This window comes from Mastigoproctus giganteus, chromosome 6 (genome assembly GCF_048544385.1).
Source record: "Mastigoproctus giganteus isolate SK-2022 chromosome 6, ASM4854438v1, whole genome shotgun sequence".
Lineage (NCBI taxonomy): Eukaryota > Metazoa > Arthropoda > Arachnida > Uropygi > Thelyphonidae > Mastigoproctus > Mastigoproctus giganteus.
In genome coordinates this window covers 3,197,832-3,218,488 of record NC_143580.1, presented here as the reverse complement: position 1 = coordinate 3,218,488, position 20,657 = coordinate 3,197,832, and the positions used below count along the sequence as shown (strand labels likewise).

At 37.6% G+C, this 20,657-nt stretch overlaps 1 protein-coding gene across 2 annotated transcripts in view; it reads right to left on the bottom strand.

Moving 5' to 3' along the window:
* Positions 1–20,657, bottom strand: part of LOC150083805 (uncharacterized protein C05D11.1-like) — a 282,398-nt gene that overhangs the window by 23,310 nt on the left and 238,431 nt on the right. For both annotated transcript variants that reach the window (XM_090375794.1, XM_090375795.1), the window contains one exon: positions 2,881–3,041. In XM_090375794.1, the coding sequence (XP_090231920.1) occupies positions 2,881–3,041 (161 nt within the window). The remainder of the gene's footprint in view (positions 1–2,880; positions 3,042–20,657) is intronic.

Sequence of the window (20,657 nt, the reverse complement as noted above, 5' to 3'; positions counted from 1 at the left end):
TTCTAAAAGTGTTTCCCGAGGAAGCCTGACAAATCGATGATTTCCTACAAATTTTATATTTTTGAAGGTTTCTGAAGTAATTAATTCATCTACATTTTTTTCGTATGGACCCTTTTCCTTTCCAAGCATTTGAAATGCTTTAATAGATCTTATCACAAGTTTTTCAGCCTTTATTATGTCTATATTTCTTGCTTGCAATGCATTTGAAAGAAGAGAAATTTCATTTAAAATATCAATCATCAATGCCAAATCAGTTATAAAATATATATTTTTAAGATGGGCAGCCATACCTAAGTACTTTTTATTTGAATAAAAATAGTGATGTAGCGCTGGATAAGCACGCCACACAGCTAGGGTTGACCTTAAACTACAGGCAGCCCATCTTGGTCCCAAAACTCTACCAATCTTTATATTTTCAATTCCAAGTTGTTCGGATATTTTTGAAAGTTCAATTTGGTTCTTATTGGATTGATGAAAAATAGTATATATATTATCAATAAATATTTTAAAATGATTTACTTGCTTTATTTCCTTTATCGAATCATCTAAAACAAGATGAAGGCGATGATTTAAACAGTGCCATATTATTATGTTTGGAAACTCTTTTGCAATCCTAGTGCTCAACTCCAGATTTTCTCCCAAGCATAATGCTGGCACCATCGGAGCAAAATCCTATTAAATTTTTTTCTAGGTAGTTCTTAGTAAGCCCAACATTATTTAAACTTTCCATAACTGAAGAACATATTGTCTCTGCATCTTGTTTTTCCAATTCAACGAGTTCGATGAAAATTGTTGGTGATGTAACTGAATCCTCAACTTTTAAGAAAAGTATAATAACTGGTTTGCAGGATATCGTTGAAGCTTCGTCAATGATCAAACATATTTTCAATAACTTATTAAATATTTCTTTTTTAATTTCCTTTGCAATGAAATCAACTATTTTACAGCAGTTTTACGAGAATGTAATCCTATTCCCATATCTAATCCATTTTTAATTTGCACTTCTATCTCATCTTCTATGTCTGAAAACAGTTTACATCTTTCTTCCAGGCTGTAAACGGTATTAAATACGTTACAAGTAGCACTTAAATATTTTTCATTCATCGTATCTATTACTTTTGTTATTGAATCCTGCTCACATTGTTTTAAGTTCTCTTTACAAATGTTATGAACTTTTGATGAAAAATGTTCTTTCATTTTTTTTTCTTAGAAGCTTGTTGTACCTCTTTATTTTTCTGATACCTCACAATCTGAAAACATTTCCATTCTTTTGACACATGAACACTTTTCTCTTTTATAAATTCATATTTTGCACAATACTCGCAACCTAACATTTTGTTAAAAATTACTAGTCCGTCATATTTTTCTTTAAAATTGTTATATTGTTGCACTGTCCAGTATTCAGGAAGATTATTTTCAATTTTGGAGTTGTTATTGTTTTTTATTTCAATAATTGACGTGCTGCTTTCTTCAAGTTGGAGTGGTTGTGCTTGTGACTGTTTTGTACCATCCAAGGCCAATTCTGATACAACAAATTCTGATTTTGGTTTCTCATTGAAAAAATCTGTCAAACTCTGTTGCCTTTTCATCCTTTTAAGGGCTACTGCAAAAAATTTTTTAAATGTTTTATTTTAATATATTATAGAGCAGGAGCGGATATGTGCCTATATATTTGAATATTTTTACTGGTTCTGTCCATGTGTGGTCATATCATAAACTTTTATAAACAAAGCACGGTGCTTATACCATTGATAAACATCGGTCAGAACATATATTTTCTTCATTTTATCGATACTAAATGAAAATTTCTTGCTGAATTAATAAATGGCATAGGCTATGCAGATTAAATACAATAGAATAATGTGTACGACAAACCTATTTGTCATGGGAAAGTTGTGATAAAAACTAAAAACGTCTTAATTACCATGTGCACACTGGCATATGGATTCCAACATGGAAGAACATTCTTCCATGGCTTCCAAAATGGGCGATAAGATAACCCTTGAAATCTATATTTCTATTGGTTCATTGTGTCCTAGCTTCCTATTGTTTTTATTGATTGGGGAACACCAACGCACTCATAACATCTCGTTTGAATTTAGGGCATAACACAAAACTGAAACAAATGACAGTGTGTCACCCTCTGGTTGTTTGGCACCTTTTCTCTTTACGTTATATGTTTGTTTACTTAAGTAACAAATGTGAGGGAATAAAAATGTAGTATTTAATCAAAGGTATAATGAGTTTATGAAATGAATAAATAAATATTACAAGCATAGTTCCATCTAATTTTTTTCACCTATGGACGGAATGAACATTACTACGGGCACTTGGAATACGCTGTTGCATAGATGAATGTTAAAAAAGAGTAAGGAATGTAAATTTGTAATTTCCACATTGGGTGGCTGCTCAGGCACCCACCTTAGAGAGAGAACCCTGATCACAAGTGCCATTTTAACAACCGGTTCGCCGAACTCAACAAAACATTAGGTATCAGTTTACCGAACATGCTGAATCCCACCACTGGTTAAAACCACAACTAAGGCACTGAAAGTCTATTCACTGTCAGCCTTGGCTAACAATGACAGCTTTTATCTTTGCATTATGAAAAGTGTAAAAGTGTATGTGAAATGTAAACTTTTAAATACTGAACCTGAACTGCATTTGTTATGCATGTTCAAATGTAATAATCAAGACAACAGATTTGAATAGCAAAATACTTTCTGCACTAATTTATTAGAGTAACAAAAACAGTATCCTCATAAAGTATTGTATTGTGAGGATACCGTTACTCTAATAAATCTTGTAAGGATATTGTTAACACTTCAATATAAAAAAAAAAAAAAAAAATCAGTTATACTGATCCACTTGATTTGTTACCTGGTGTAATTCATTTCAACATTCCGGAAATATGCCAACAAAGACTGCTGTGAAACCATTGGTATTGTCATCTCCTTTCCAATTATCTCAAACATTAAGCTGCTACAAGCAGATTCTAACAATGATTCATCAAATTCTGTTGTTCCATTAAGATGAGATTCCTGTTATTGGTGAACAAAAAAAAAAAAAAAAAGATATTAAACTGGCAGAGTACAACCATCTAAATTTAAAAATAATAATTTACTACAAAAGTAAAAATTTACTTTTACAGGAAGCTCTCAGATAACTTTTCAGCTTATCTAATAATAAGGTGAAAGTTTGTCTAATTTTCTGAAAGACCTTTAAGTACAGCACTGATTTTTGTGTTCTTAAGAGAGTTAACAGTGAATTTTCTTACTCTTAATCGCATAATGAACATACTTTCTCCCATATTAGTGACAGAAGTCTAATGAGTTTCAAAGAATATAAATTAGCAAAAATATATAAATTAGAATATAAATTAGTAAAAACAGAAAGGAAAAAAAAAAGAAGGAAAAAGACTGCATGCTATTACACACTCCAGAGTAAGAGATTAGCAACTTATGGCATTGATGCCAGAGATAACATATAAAAATGCACTATGTGATGAATAAAATCACTTCATTTGATTAACCCAATAAAGTATAGTAATAGTATTTGCTATATAGTTAAAGAAAGCCACAGGCATTTACTGCACTGGCAAAAAAAAAAAAAAATAATAAAATAAGAAAATACAAATTATATTATGCTTCCCTCCTCATACAGGTAACTATCCAGTTGACCTTTGAGAATTTATTCAAACTATCAGCCCGAACTACATGCAAGGGCAACTTGTTCTAACAATCAATAATTTGCTGGCTAAAAGAAAATTTCCTATAATCTAATGTAAACCTCAACCCCTGTCAATTTAAATTTATGCTCACAAATTTTATAATTCTCTATAAAAGTGAAAATTCCACTGTCATTCATATTACAAACCCCTCCCCCCTTATAAACCTCAATCAGGTCACCCCTCAGGTGCCTGGTTGCCAAGCTCTGTAGCCCACATAATCGAAGTCTTTCCTCGTGGGCAATCAGTTGCCCACGAGGTTGTACAATTGACTTATACAGTGGGATTATGACTTTTATTATGAGAATTTGAGGTAGTTATTGTTGGTCTCTATTGTCAGGGAAACAGGAAATATGTTGTGCAAGAAGGATAGGTGGAACAGGACCAGGGTATGTCTGCAAGGTCAAAGGTAGAAGACATTATAGAGCAGATGTCATCTTTTAAGGGCACAAAAGGTGATACTGTTGTACACATTGGCACTATTAATATTTACTTAATAAGTACAGAGCAATGTTGAGAAAAGTTGCCAGTTAGGATTGAATTGGAAAGTGTCTGCAATTATGCACAGACACAATAGGAGAGAGAGTATATGTTCAGAGCCTTGTCAATCAATTCAGCTTTCCAGAGAATGTGCAAGGCTCATGGGGTAGAATTTTTATCAGTGTGGCCTGTGCTTGTTAACAGGAGAGACTGCTTTTAGCACTTATATACTAGATGAGAAGGGATGCAAGAATATTTACTGAGACAATGATCGGTGTGTCAGAAAACTGCTAGATTTGGGGGGGGGGAATACACAGACTAATAGCTTAACTAGAGCTGCAAACAGGGGCAAAAATGATTCTTGCACTACTACTACTGGTACATACAGCAGCCTGGTAAGCAAAATGTCTTGGACTTCAGGCCCCGCTGTGGGTCATTATGGAACAAATAAATATATGGGCTGTGTTAGGGTAACTAAGAGTAAGAACATGTGCACTAATCTAGGAGCATCATAAACAAATATCATAAATTTGAAGTACTGATTAAGTCGTCAAATGCAGATATTGTGGGAATAGCATAAATATGGTGTCACTCAGAAATTAGTGACGCTGAATTTGAACATGAGGAGTACAATGCATACAGGAAGGAAAGACAGGATAGGAGAGGTGGAGGGGTTATGCTCCTAGTTAAAAAGCACATTTAATCTAAGGCAATGCATCCAGTAGACAAAGTTGACAACTGGATGAACTGCCTTAGATTTAATAATGGGAGATAATTAACTTTCCAGATGTTGACTGGTATTTGTGGGTTGGTCACTCACACATTAGCAAGACTTTTGTCGATTTCTTGGACAACTGTTTTCTATAGCATGTTAGAAAGGCAAGAGGAAGCAATACTCTTAATCTGGTTATCAGCAGTGATTCTTAATGCATTAAGAATCTGCAGGTAAAAGACCCACTGGGTGGCAGCAATCACAGTGCACTAAGGTGAAATTTAAGTACTGTTGAGGGTAAAGGGAAAGACTTTTCCTTTCATAAAGGTGAATACAGTGGTATCAAACAGTTTTTCAATTCTGTGCAGTGGGACCAATTGATGATGTTACCAATAGAAAATCACACAAGCTACTAGGCTTTTCATACCAATGAAGTAATACTTTTAAGACTTAGACCTAAATGGATATCAAACAAACTATTGTGAAACGTGGCAGAGAAGAAAAGTGCTTGGCATGCATATAAATTCAGGTGATACAGAAGCCTATGGTAGTTATAAACGAGGTTACTAAGTTGGTAAAGATTTTTGCAGCTCCGGTGAATGCTAAGTTTTCATTTATATATAGTCATTTTATTGACTTAATTGTTATACTAAATTATTTTCTATAAAGCAGCTTTACAGTTCTGGCCAAGCTCCGTGGTTTATTTTGAATGTAGATAGCGATTTTGAAATTTAATACTTAGTGCCGACAGATTTTATGTTCGTAATTTGCCGTCATTTTTATACAATACAGAATACCATAAGGTTTAATGTAAAACTAGATAGTAGTGTGTTAGAAATCTGTTAGATTAGTATATCATTATCAATAAAATTTATTAATCTTATTAAATTTCATTGTTAATTAAATTATACTTAAACAGAATCATGACCCAGACTAGAGCAGCAAAGCAGTGTTCACACAATAGCCAGGGTGCTGTGGCTCGCGGGAGAACCAAAGGGGGCGATTCTCCCAAGCATCACAGTCTAAAAAAATGCCGAAATGTGAAATGTTTGCAGAACTGTCTAGAACATGAACTTGTGTGTGCTAGGTGCAGAGACTGTGCAGAAATTAAGTGTCAACTCTGCTTTCTGATGGGTGTTTATGAGAGTTTGAGGTGTAGAGTAAATGCCCTCAAAAAATTTAATATGAGGGGCCCATCAAGCTCTCAGTTGCCCAACTCAATGCCAGAGCTCACTGCTGTGCATCAATCAACACAGCGGCAATCTCCAAGGCAGAATGCACTGGTCCCACAGGAATTAGTTATTGTCAGTGACTCTATTGTCAGGGAGACGGGGAATATAGTATGCCAAAACGATATGTGAAATAGGACCAGGGTATGTCTGCCAGGGACAAAAGTTGATGACACTGTAGAGTAGATATCTTTTAAGGGCACAAAAGGTGATATTGTTGTAGACGTTGGCACTAATGACTTTAAGAGTAAGAGATAGCAAATTTACTTAACAAGTACAGGTCAATGCTGAAAAAAAGTCGCAAGATAAGGTTAAATTTGAAAGTGTCTGCAATTCTGCCCAGACACCATAGGAGGGAGTATATGATGAGAGCCTTGTCAATCAATTCGGCCCTGGAGAGATTGTGCAAGGCTCACAATGTAGAATTTTTTTTCAGCGTGGGCTGTGCTTGCTAACAGGAGAGACTGCTTATACAGGGATGGGATACCCTTAAATAGAAAGGGTGCAAGAATATTTGCCGATGCTATTGAGGCAGTATTAGGTGGGTCAGAAAACTGCTAGTTTGGGGAAATTCACAGATTAAAGATTAATGGCTGCCGCAGCCAGAAGCGAAAGTGATTCTTGCACTGCTTCTATTGTAATGAGCAGCAGCCTAAAGAGCAAGTTTTTAGGGATTTCAAGAGCTACTGGGAGTCATCATGGAACAAATAAATTACATGGACTGTGTTAGGGTAACAAAGAGTAAGAACAAGTGTATGTAAACTAATGCTATAAGTATAGTAAATAAAATTGATGAATTTGAAGTGCTGATCAAGACATCAAAGGCAGATATTGTTGGGATATCAGAAAAGTGTCACACAGATATAAGCAGTGCAGAATTGGAATTTGGGGAGTAGAATGTGTACAGAAAGGACAGATATGGTAGGAAGTGAGGAGGGGTTATGCTATTAGTTAAGAAACATAAAATTTAATGAAGTGCATCCAGTTGCCAAGGGTAGACAGTGCAATGTTGAGTCTGTTTGGTGTGACAAACACTGGTAAAGGGAAAATGAGAGTAGGAGTATGTTATAGGCCTAATGATGCTGATGAGTACAATGAACAGTTGTGCAGAGAAATAGAATGGGCCAGTAAATCAGAATGTCTTGTAATGGGATATTTTAATTTTCCAGATATTGACTGGAACTTGTGGGTGGTCACTAACATACTAGCAAGACTTTTGTGGATTTATTGGAGAACTGTTTTTTACAGCAACATGTTTGAGTGGCAACCAGAGGGAGTAATACCCTTGATCTGATTATCAGCAGTGATGACGCATGCATTAGAAATTTACAGATAAAGGAACCACTAGGTGTCAGTGATCACAGTGTACTGATGTGGGATTTACTTAAAGATGTAACTACGATCGACGGTAAAGGAAAGGGTTTTTGTTTTCATAAAGGTGACTACAGAGGTCTCCAACAGTTTTTAAATTCTATACGGTGGGATCAACTGATGATGTTACCAACGGTGAATTCTAAATGGCAAGCCTTCAGGGACTTCATCTTGGAGGCTACTATGCTTTTCATACCAACTAAGAAATACTGTTCAAGGTTCGGGCATAAATGGATGTATGATGAATTAATGAGGCTCATAGTAGAGAAGAAAAATGCATGGCATGCATATAAGTTATCAGGTGACACAGAAGCCTACGACAGATATAAGCTAGTCTGTAATCAAGTCACAAAGGAGGTTAGGTAGGCGAAGGCAGATTATGAGATATCTTTGGCAAAGGATGCAAAGAAAAACAGCAAAGAGTTCTTTACTTATGTAAACTCTAGAAGAAACGGGATGAATTGGATTGGTCCACTTAACACAGATCAGGGATGGCCAACAAGTCGATTGCGATCTACCAGTCGATCGCGGCTTTAATTTCGGTCAATCAATTTTAAATAGAGTATATATATACTGTAAAATAGATTAGTCAAAATCTAAATGTTGTTATTATTATTATGCGCCCCACTGCATATGCTAATTAAAATCCATTGAACCACATGACTACTCTTGTCGCCATGCAGCCGCTAGGCTTGTCTAGTGAAAATTCGGGCAGTTACATAGTGGAGAGCATAGTATATGCATTGAATTGTTGTTGTTGTTATTTGGTTTTTAGGAGCATTAGCAACTAAGGCCATATTGCTCTGGAGATATGCAGTGGTCATTCCCTGACCTTTCTGCATCCTCTGTATTTGGTGGTCATGGGCTTGAACACCGTTGCATTGAATTCTTATTTAAAGTACTTAATATTAATAACTGGACAGTACTTAACATTAATTTAATACCCTTTGATTTAATATGAATACTACGAAAAAGGGTAAAACGTACCATTTTCATTAAGACTGGGAACTAGAATACTTTTTTGTAATGATAAAAGAAAAATGTTGTTGTTTGATTTGCAATGCTCCCGTGGCTATACCCAAAAAAGGAAATTTAGAAAGTCACTTCAACGCACTCCATGGTAAATACCATGTGGATTTTCCACCTAACAGTGACCTTAGAAAAAATAAATTTAAAATAACTTAAATCCAGATTATTGGCACTACAAAATTTCTTCGTAACACCTAACTTACAATCTACAGCAGTAACTGTAGCATCATTAAAAGTGAGTCATCTTGCAAAAAAAAAATGCAAACCATTTTCTGATGGTCAATTCATCAAAGACGCATTTTTAGAAATAATAGATTCTCTCTTTGAAAATTTTAAAAACAAAAATGAAATTAAAAGTGCTCTTCAAGATCTGCAATTATCTCGGAATACTGTGATGCGACGCATCGAAAAAATTGGTAAAAATGTGAGCGAACAATTGCGTGCCCATATTGCTAATTGTGTGTCCTTTTATTTACAACTGGATAAATCTACAGATGTCAGGATACAGCTCAATTGCTCATTTTTGTTCAAATGGTTTTTGATGAGTCTGTCATAGAGAAGAACTGCTGGGTATGGTTTCGTTAAAAGAAAGAACTATAGGTCTTGATATATTTAACGCATTCAAAAATTTTATTGAAAAAATTAAATTACCACTATTTAAGCTCATATCAATAACAACATTTAAAATAACTAAATGCACAAGGCATAATACTTATTCGAGGTAGTGCAATATCATGGCAACTCGTCGTGAAGGCAGAGCACAATATGAGAAAGAGCAAATGATGCCTACAACTACTTTGTAGTTTCTTAAGAGTTGTCTATGGTGTATCTACACACCGATATTATATATCAATAACAACAGATGGAGCTAAAGCAATGGCGGGGCATCTTAATGGATTCATCGCATTGTGCCAAAAGGGTGATGAAGTCCCAGATTTTTTGGTTTACCACTGTATCATCCACCAACAATTGTTATAAGGCTAAAAATTAAATACTAAAAGTATTAGGGACATGGCTTTCAAAATCATGAATTCCACTAGAGGACAATCTCGAAAGGAGACTTTTCAAAATGCAAATTAATGAAAATGAACCAGATCTGACATTACACACAGATGTGAGGTGGCTGAGTCGAAGTAAGTTTCTACAGAGATTTCGAAATTTGTGGAATGAAATTAAAAAAATTTGTTGATCAAAGAGATGATTATCAGCAGCTACAAGATACAGAGTGGTTGTGTGATCTGGCTTTTTTCGCAGATTTTACCAGTAAATTAAGTGATCTGAATTTGGAATTACAAGGAAAAAACAAAAACGTGGGTGACATGATTAGTAGTATTTCTGCATATAAATATCAATTTTTGACAATGGCTAAGGATCTCAAAGAGGAAAAAATTTGATCATTTTGGCACAATGCGATGAATCTGTTAAGATACCCTGCCATTGCTTTAGCTCTATCTGTTGTTATTGATACGAGCTTAAATAGTGGTAATTTAATTTTTTTAATAAATTTTTTGAATGCATTATACATATATCAAAACCTCTAGTTCTTTCTTTTAACGAAATCATGATCTGCCCTTAAAGACGAAGCTGAGAATCACTGATTTGTTAATTTTTCCAGTTGCCACTTCTGGATGTGAAGAATGGAATCTGAAAAGAGTTGACAGGAAGAAAATTGAGACATTTGAAATGTGGTGTTACAGGAGAATACTGCGTATTTCTTACTTGGATCGAAGAACAAATGAATGGGTATTGAATAAAATTAGCAGGCCTAAAATTCTTCATAGCATCAACGAAAGAAAACTCAAGTTTTCTGGTCATATAGTAAGAAGGGAAAACTTTCTGTTGAAGAATATAATGGAAGGAAAAACCGAGGGGAAGAGGTGCAGAGGAAGACCTGCAACTAGGTGGAAGGATGGGATCAGTGAACTTCTGGGCATGACAGTTTGCAATGCTGCTCGTATAGCACACAATTGACGCAGTTGGAGTTTGTTTGTTGTTTGTTATTTGGTTTTTAGGAGCATTAGCAACTAAGGCCATATTGCTCCGGGATATGCAGTGGTCATTCCCTTGACCTTTTCACATCCTCTGTATTTGGTGGTGACGGGCTCGAACCCCGGTCTAATCAAGAAGTGTGTGCTACGCATTGCTGCAGTTGGAGGAATTTGTTGGTGGCCAAACAGCTCCTCAAGAAGCTATTTGACTGGAAGAAGAAGATCATTTGCAAAAATATCTTATTTTTGAATTTAATAGTGAGAAATATGTTTCTGAAATTGAGAAAGTTGTGGATGATTTTGAAACCAGAGTCAGTGATTTTAAAACAATTGAAGACATCGTTCAATATATTTCTTATCCATTTAATGTCGACTTAGATACAAAACAAATTGCAGAAAAAAATCGCTGAGCTTTTTCACTTGGAGAAAATATTACTTGAAAATGAAATTATTACATTACAAAACGATATCTTCCTAAAATACAGATCATCAGAAAAAGACTTTTGGAAATATGTTTGCTGAGAAAAGTACCCAAATGTAAAAAAAAAATGCAGTGAACTTATGAATTCCTGTTTTGGTTCCACCTATCTATGTGAATCGGCCTTTTCGTAATTGAAACAAAGACGAAGAATCGTTCTACTCTTATGGACTTGCATACATAAGATTCTTTACGGTTGGTCGTATCACAGTATATGCCCATTTGGCCACCCCTGACATAGATGGTTCGACTATTGACGATCCTGCTCAAGTAGCTGATGAACTGAATGAGTATTTTGCATCTACATTCACACATCAGGAGTTATTCAAGGACGGGAGTGTCAGAAGTTTATCAAACACTAACAGGAGTTAAATGATTTTGTAACAACTGAGAGCAAAGTGGATTAGAAATTAGTAATAGCATGTGATGAAAAAAAGCAAGTGCAGGTCAGCCAAAAAAAAAAAAAAAAAAAATATCACACCACCCCCTACAAATGCCTGTCCAGTTCCTCCTTAAATTTATTTAACCTATCAACTTCCACAACGACAGATGGAAGTTTGTTCCAGCAATTAATCACCCGCTGGCTAAAGGCAAATTTCTGCACATCTATTCTACATCTGTCTTTTCTTAATTTGAATTTATGCCCCCTTCGGTTCGTAATCTGAACAGGTGGAAGGAGCCCATCAGAATTCAGCGTGCTCAACCCATTCAAGGCCTTCTACACCTCAATCAGATTACCGTGCAGGTGCCTAGTCTCCAGCCACTGCAATTTGCAGAACTTAAGCCTCTCTTGGTAAGAGGATCCCTTTATTCCCCTCACCAATCTTGTTGCCCTTCTCTGTACCCGCTCAAGCAAATCTACATCCTTCCTAAAATGAGGTCTCCAGATCTGTATACGCAGTACTCAAGGCGCGGCCTGACCATTGCCTTATACAGAGGGATAATCACCTCCTTCTCCCTGCTAGCAAAATTCCTATATATCATTGACAAAACCACATGACCTGCCTGGCAGACTGTCTGCATTGCTCAGAAAATTTCATATCTGAACAGCACAATTACTCCCAGGTCTTTTTCATTTTCTACCACCTTAAGTGTAGTACCACACAGTTGGTACGTTTCTCTGGGGTTACTTCTATCCGTATGCAGTACTTTGCATTTGTCAAGGTTACACTTCAGTTGCCACTTCTTAGCCCATCTGCCCAAATTATCTAGATCCTGTTGCAGTACCACACTGCCATTACTGTCATTCACAACCCTGCCAACCTTTGTATCATCTGCAAACTTCGACACTAAGCCTGATATACTTTCATCAATATCATTGATAAATATATAAAACAACAGTGGACCCAAAACCGAACCCTGTGGCACTCCAGTAATAACATTAGTTCATGAAGAGCAGCACCCATTGATTACCACCCTCTGCCTTCTCCCACTCAACCATCCTTTTATCCATTGTAGCAACTTACCCTTAATACCATTCTGCTCCAATTTGTACAATAGTCTTCCATGCGCAACAGTGTCAAAGCTTTCCTGAAATTCAAATATATGATATCAAAATTATTTTTTGCATCCAGTTCCTTTGTAACCACATCATAATATCCTATCAAATCTGTCAGACAAGACTTTCCCTTAACAAACCCATGCTGTGTCTGAATTATTGCTGCAGAATTGTCTAGATGATCCTGCAATGCATCTTTAACCAGTGACTCCATTATTTTACCTAAAACAGAAGTTAAACTAAATGGTCTGTAATTACTCGTGTCACCCTTCGATCCCCCTTTGTGAATTGGGGATACATTTGCACATCTCAATGTCAGTAATGAACACTTTTTTTTTCAAGAAAAGGGTGAACAGAAAGTGGACATGGAAGAGTCCAAATGGATTAACAACTAATGAAATCGACTTCATCCTCACTAACAGAAGATATATTGTGAATGATGTTACCGTCCTGAATAAGGTAAATGTTGGAAGTGATCACAGAATGGTAAGATGTACACTTGATATAGATGTAGGAAAGGAAAGGAAAAAACTGACTCGAGTAAATAATACAAAGGTCTTTGAAATAACAGAGGAGGAGAAAAAGCAGTATGTACTGGAACTTAAGAACAAGTTTGAGCTTCTGCAGACTGCTCAGGACCAAGATATCGACGAGGAATATTACAACTTTCTGAAAGTGATAAAGCCCAAGAAACCTATAGGGAAACAGAAATCCAAAGAAGAAAAAATTAGTCAAGAAACACTTGTCATGATGAACCAAAGACGACAAATGAAGAGCAAGAAAAACACTGACAGGGAGAAAATTGAGTATACTGAGTTATGCAAAGCCATTAGAAAGAGACTCAGAGAGGACATAAGAAGATTTAACACAAGAAAAGTAGAACAAGCATTAAGGGAAAACAAAGGATTTAAATCAGCAGCCATGAGCAATAATACAGAAAGACAAATAATACTGAAACTGAAGAATAGCGATGGTGTACTTATAAACAGCAGAGAAGGCATAATTCAAATAGCAGAAGACTACTATAGAGAATTATACAAGGAACGAGGGAATGATACCAGCAGTGAGGAAGATGGATTGCAAAGTAGCAACACATACGACATACCCAATATTCTTCCTGATGAGGTAGAACATGCATTGAAGAAAATGAAGAATCAGAAAGCCCCGGGGGAAGATGAAGTTACTGTAGAGTTGTTAAAATTGGGAGGAAGAGACATAACACAAAAACTGGCAAGGCTCTTCACAAAGTGCATTAGAAAAGGTGTGATGCCTAAGCAGTGGAATAATGCAATCATAGTTTGCTGCATAAGAAAGGAGATAAATCAGAAATCGGAAATTATAGACCAATTAGCTTGTTATCCCATATCTACAAGTTGTTCACAAGGGTCATTACTAACAGATTAGAAAGAATACTTGATGAGAATCAACCGAAAGAGCAAGCTGGCTTTAGGACAGGATTCTCAACTATGGATCACCTTCACGTAATATCACAGCTAATGGAGAAAGCAAATGAATATAAAACACCATTATGCCTGGCATTTGTGGATTATGAAAAGGCATTTGACTCCATACAGCATAAGGCAATGTTTCAGGCACTGGAAAGACAAGGCATAGATACTCCATATGTTATGATTTTGAAGAAAATATATGAGAGTGCTACATCCTTTATTAGACTAGACAAAGACAGTAGCAAATTTAAAATCGAGAAAGGAGTTCGACAAGGAGACACAATATCTCCGAAGCTGTTTACTGCTGCCCTTGAGGAAGCTTTCAGAAGATTAGACTGGTCGCAGAAAGGAGTCAATGTGAACGGAGAGTACCTAAACCATTTACGATTTGCAGATGACATTGTGGTCATAAGCCACGATCCCAAAGAATTAGAGGAAAATCTTAATCAGTTATGCACAGTTAGTAAGGATTTTGGACTAAAGATGAATATGGCTAAAACAAAAGTAATGATGAACAAGTATGCCATGGAAAGGGAAATAATGATTGAAGATGCAGTAATTGAAAAGGTGGAGTCATATACTTATCTGGGACAAGTTATCAGCTGTAATAATGATAAATGGCTGGAAGTCAAGAGAAGAATAAATTTTGGATGGATAGCATTCAGGAAATATAGTCACATACTGAAGAGCAATATCCCAGTTTGTCTGAAACGTAAAATAATGAATCAATGTATACTCCCCACCATGACTTATGGAAGTGAAACTTGGGCACTCACCAAAAGAATGGAAGAGAAGCTAAGAACTACACAGCGAAGAATGGAACGAATTATATTGGGAATCAGACTGTTAGATAAGAAGAGAAACACATGGATTAGGCAGCAAACTCAAGTAAAGGACATTCTTATCAAAACTAAAGAACTAAAATGGTCTTGGGCAGGACACATAGCTCGAAGGCATGATGACAGATGGACTAAGAAAATAACAGAATGGTACCCAAGAGGAGCTAGAAGAAAACCTGGAAGACAAAGGCGGAGATGGATAGATGAAATTCATGAGTTTTCGAGTAGTAAATGGATGGCCAGTGCTCAAAACAGAAGGAACTGGAAAGTTGCTGGAGAGGCCTTCATCCTGCAGTGGATTGAAAATGGCTGATGATGATGATGATTGCACATCTCCAGTCCATGGGGGCCTCCCCTGAGTCCAAGGATGCTCTCATAATTGTTGAAGTTAAACATAAAAAAGGCACCTGGGGCAGATGGAATCTATCCAGTTATAATGAAGGAGGCACCAAGCGAAGTAAGCAAACCCTTAACCATAATTATGAGAGCATCCTTAGAGTCAGATCTCCAGAGACTGGAGATGTGCAAATGTATTGCCAATTCATAAAGAGGGTTCAAAGGGTGACACAAATAATTATAGACCTGTTAGTTTAACTTCTGCTCCTGGGAAAATAATGGAGTCACTGGTTAAAGACGTGATACAAGATCGCCTAGACAAGAGAGCATCAAATAGTTCAGACACAGCAGGGTCTGTTAAGGGGAAGTCTTGTCTGACCAATTTGATTGGATACTACAATGTGGTCACAATGGAACTGGATGCTAAATATAATTTTGATATCATATACTTGATTTCAGGAAAGCTTTTGATACTGTTGCACATGGAACACTGCTGTACAAATTGGAGCAGTATGGCATTAAGGGCAAGTTACTGCAATGGATAAAGGGATGGTTGAGTGGGAGATGGCAGAGAGTGGTAATAAATGGATACTGCTCTAAGTGGACTAATGTTATTAGTGAAGTGACGCAGGGTTCGGTGCTGGGCCCATTGTTGTTTTGTGTATTTATCAATGATATCGATGAAGGTATATCAGGCTTAATGTCCAAGTTTGCAGATGATACAAAGGTTGGCAGGGTAGTTAATGACACTAAAGACAGTATGCTATTGCAACAGAAACTAGAAAAGTTAGGCAGATGGGCTGTGAAGTGGCAAATGAAGTTTAACATTGATAAATGCAAAGTACTGCATATTGGTAGCAGTAACCCAAGAGAAACGTACCAACTCTCTGGTACTATACTCAGGGAGGTGGAGAATGAAAAAGACCTGGGGGTTATTTTGAAGTCAGATATGAAGTTCTCTGAGCAGTGCAAATAGGCTGCCAGAGCAGGCCATGGAGTTTTGTCATTGATATATAGTAATTTTGCTAGCAGAGACAGGGAGGTGATTATCCCTTGGTATAAGGCAATGGTCAGGCCACACCTTGAGTATTGTATATGGGTGTGGAGGACTCATTTTAGGAAGAATGTAGTTGCTAGAACAAGTACAGAGAAGGGCAACAAGACTGGTGAGAGGAACAATGGGGGTGCACTTATGAAGAAAGGCTCAAGTTCTGCATGTTGCAGTATCTGGAGACTAAGCACCTGCGAGGTTATCTGATTGCGGTGTATAAGACTTTGAATGGTTGGTTTGAGCAGGCTCAATGCTGACGGGATACTTCTGCTTGCTCGAATTAAGACAACCTGAGGGGGGGGGGGCATAGATTCAAATTGAGGAAAGACAGTTGTAGAATAGTTGTGCAAAAAATTTGCCTTTAGCCAACAGGTAGTTGATTGCTGGAACAGGCTTCCATCTGTTGTTGTGGAAGTTGTTAGCTTATATAAATTTAAAGCTGAACTAGACAAACATTTGGATTGACCGGATGTGTGACATGGGAAGGGATTTTTTTTTTTGGCTGATGCTGTATGAGCTTGCTTTCCTGCATCATATGCCTCAATTAATGCTAATGCTAATATAAATTAATCTGTAATCAAGTCACAAAGGAGGTTATGAAAGCTAAGGAAGATTTTGAGAGGTCTCTGGCAAAGAATGCAATGAAAAACAGTAAAGACTTCTACGCTTATATTAACTGAAGGAGGGGGCTGAATCACATTGGGCAACCGATGTCTATGAGTTAACTGTTGACGATCCTGCTGAGGTTGTGGACAAACTGAATAGGTATTTTGCATCTACATTCACACAGGAAGAATTGTTTATGGAAGGGGTCAAACTCTAATGAGCTAAATGAATTTGTGATATCTGAAAGGAAAATGGAGGAGAAATTGTTGAATATGTACATAACAAAGGCACTTGGGGTGGATGGAATATACAGGGTGTCTCAAAAATATTGGTACAAACGTTTAGGGAAGGTAGGTAACATCTAAAGGAATGTGAATCGCATAGGAACCCATAACGGAAACGTCACGAGCAAGTAGTACCAGAGGCACAAGAAGCAGAAATGACACAAGACAGTAATTAGTGCAAACATTTATTTGACATAATATTAACAATGGAGTAGGAGATGGATGCATTTCATGATATTACAACAGATGCGCAAAGGTTTCACCATGAGACGCGATGCATGCGTGACACCGACACAGCATGGATTGGCAGACTTGGTCGAACACACCTGGAGTTTCTTTGACAGTAGCAGCAGCACAGACGAGTCTCGGCACGAGATCCATTTCTGTCTCCACAGGCGATTCATACACGATAGATTTGAGGGCCCCAGAAGAAAGAAATCAAGGCTTGATAAATCAGGTGAGCGTGGGGGCCAGGCAACGTGTCCACCACGGCCAATCCATCAACGCCCAAAACGCCTGTTCAAATGGTCACAAACACACATTCCATAATGGGCAGGTGCCCCGTCATGTTGAAACCAAATGTTGCGTTTCACATTTGCTGGAACATCGTCAAGTAACCCTGGTAGAACTTGTTCAAGAAAGATCCGATATTTAGCGGAGTTCATGCGGGATGGTAACAGATAGGTAACAGGTATGGTTGGTGACAAGCAGTCACCGACCATACCTGCCCACACATTTATTGCGAAGCGATGTTGTGCCGCATGGGAGTGCACACCGTGTGGGTTATCGTGAACCCACACATGAGCATTTTGCTGATTGAATAAGCCTTCCCGAGTGAAATAAGCCTCATCCATGAACAAAACATAGGCTGGAAAATTCAAGTCTTGAACACTTTCTTGGAGAAACCACTGTGCAAAAGCCACACGTGCAGGATGATCTTGGGGAGCAGTAACTGAACCCTTTGGAGATGAAAGGGGTGTAAGGAATCGTGGTGCCAGACACGCTGTACACTGCAACGAGACACTCCTAAGGCAGAGGCAACGGCACGTGTGCTGGTAGTAGGATTATTCTGGACGGCATTCAACACACTTTCTTCAATGGCGGGAGTTTGCGTCGAACGTAGCCTGCCCGCGCTACTCTGTTACCTCTGAATGACCGATAATCACACAAATTTTGATGCACAGGCGCAAACAAATGGTGGTCCGGTACATGTCTGTCTGGGAAGCGTTCTCCATAAATTCATTGAGCAGCTCGTCCATTGCCCTCTGCTAATCCATACACTAGGTGCATATCTGCCAGCTCACAGTTCGTATATCAATGCATGCTCTTCGTGTGAGGACTACTGCTTGAATGAGTAAACCAGAAATTTTCCCTCTCGCGAACTGATGAACAGCGCCGTGTACTGACTTATGGTGACATTTCCGGTTATGGGTTCCTATGCGATTCACATTCCTTTAGATGTTACCTACCTCCCCTAAACGTTTGTACCAATATTTTTGAGACACCTTGTATATCCAATTATATTAACGGAGGCATTAAAATGAAGTAAGTAAATCCTTAGCCATAATTATGAGAGCATTCTTGGAATTCAGAGGAATGCCTGTATGAACTGGAGATGTGTAAATGTATTCGTAATTTATAAATGGGGATGAAAGGACAAGATGAGTAATAACAGACCTGTTACCTTAATGTCTGTTCAAGGGAAAATAATGAAATTACTGACTGAAGAAGTAATGCAGGACCATCTGGACAGGCATGCAATTATACTGCAATCACAGCATTGATTTGTTAAGTGGCAGTCTTGTCTAACCAATCTGATACGTTACTATGATGCAGTGAACAAGGAAATGGAAGCAAAAAATTATTTTGATATCATATATAGTCGGATTTCAGAAACACTTTTGATACTGTTGCACATAAAAGGGTGCTATACAAACTGGAGCAATGTGGCATTAAGGGCAAGCTATGGATAAAGGGATGGTAAATGGAAGAAAACTGAGAGAGGTTATCAACTGGCATTGCTCTTCACAGACTAATGTTATTATAGGAGCTCTCCAGGGTTCAGTGCTAGGCCCATTCTTGTTTTTAATATTTATCAATGATATTAGGCTTAATGGCTAATTTTGCAGATGATACATAGGTTGGCAGGGTGGTTAACAATGGGTGAGCTAGACATCCATAGCCAAGTGGTCAGGAGTGGGAGTGCAGCAACACATGCTCTGAATAGACCAGGGTTCAAGCCCCTGACTGCTAAATATGGTTGATCTGCACTACAACAGCCAATCCGCACTACATCAGAGTGGCATATTATTGTCCATTTCTCTCAACATGAATTGTTGAGGAGGCTTCCAACCTGCATTGGATTTATAATGGCTGCAGTATACCTTTTTTTTTTTTTTTATATATATCAAGGTGAGCTACTGCAACAAGAACTAAGAAAACTGGGTCGATGGGCAGAGAAATGGCAGTTGAAGTTTAACATTGACAGGTGCAGGGTACTGCATATGGATAGCAGTAACCCCAGAGTAACTTATCAACTGTGACTTACTATACTCAAATAGCAGAGAATGAGAAAGACCTGGGTGTAATTGAGCTGTCAGACATGAAATTCTCTGAGCAAGTGAAGACATGCTGCCAGGACAACTCATGTTTTGTCAATGATATACAGAAACTTTGTAAGCAGGGATAAGGCGGTGTGATTATCCCTTTGTATAAGGCCATAATTAAGCCACACCTTGAGTACTGTATACAGGTGTGGAGGCTTCACTTCACTTTAGGAAGGATGTAGATCTGCTGGAACAGGTGCAGAGAAGGGCAACCAGACTGGTGAAGGGAACAAAAGAGTGCTCTTACTAGAAAGGCTTCAGTTCTGCAAATTTCAGTGTCTCGATAGGCACCTGCAAGGATATCTTACTGAGTTGTTTAAAGCCTTGAATGAATTGTGCAAGCTGAATAATAATGGCATTCTTCTACTTGCTGAGACTACACACGAGGGGGCATAAATTGAAGTAGAAGAGGATGGCTGCAGGATAGACGGGTGAAAGTTTGCCTTCAACCAGCAGGTTGTTGACTGTTGGAACAACCTACCATCAGTTGTCATGGAAGTGGATGAGTTGAATAAATTCAAGGAAGAACTAGACAAATTTGTCATGGGTACGAATGGGTGAACTGTGAAGGCATGGTTTTTTTTTTGGTTAATGTTATACAAGATTGGTCTCTTGCTTCGTTTTCCATTACTACTACTACTAAAATAGCCTACTAAGTTAGCTAATGTACAAGTTAGTGCATTTGCATAATTTCTGTACATAGCCAACTACATAAGTAGTTATAAATTGGCATCATTAAGTATATATAATGATTTATATTTCACAACTGGGTTGTCATCATTGCAACACCAGGGTACCTGCCCACCCACTGATGAGGAACCAATAAGCTCTGAAACAGTGACATTTGGGTGATGGTATCTGCTGAGAATAAGAAACATCAGCCTTCTCCTATGGTGAAGTGTTACTTATTTGAGGTAGTGTGATATCATGGCAACTCGTTGTGAAGGTATTCAAAATATGAGATATACTTAATGA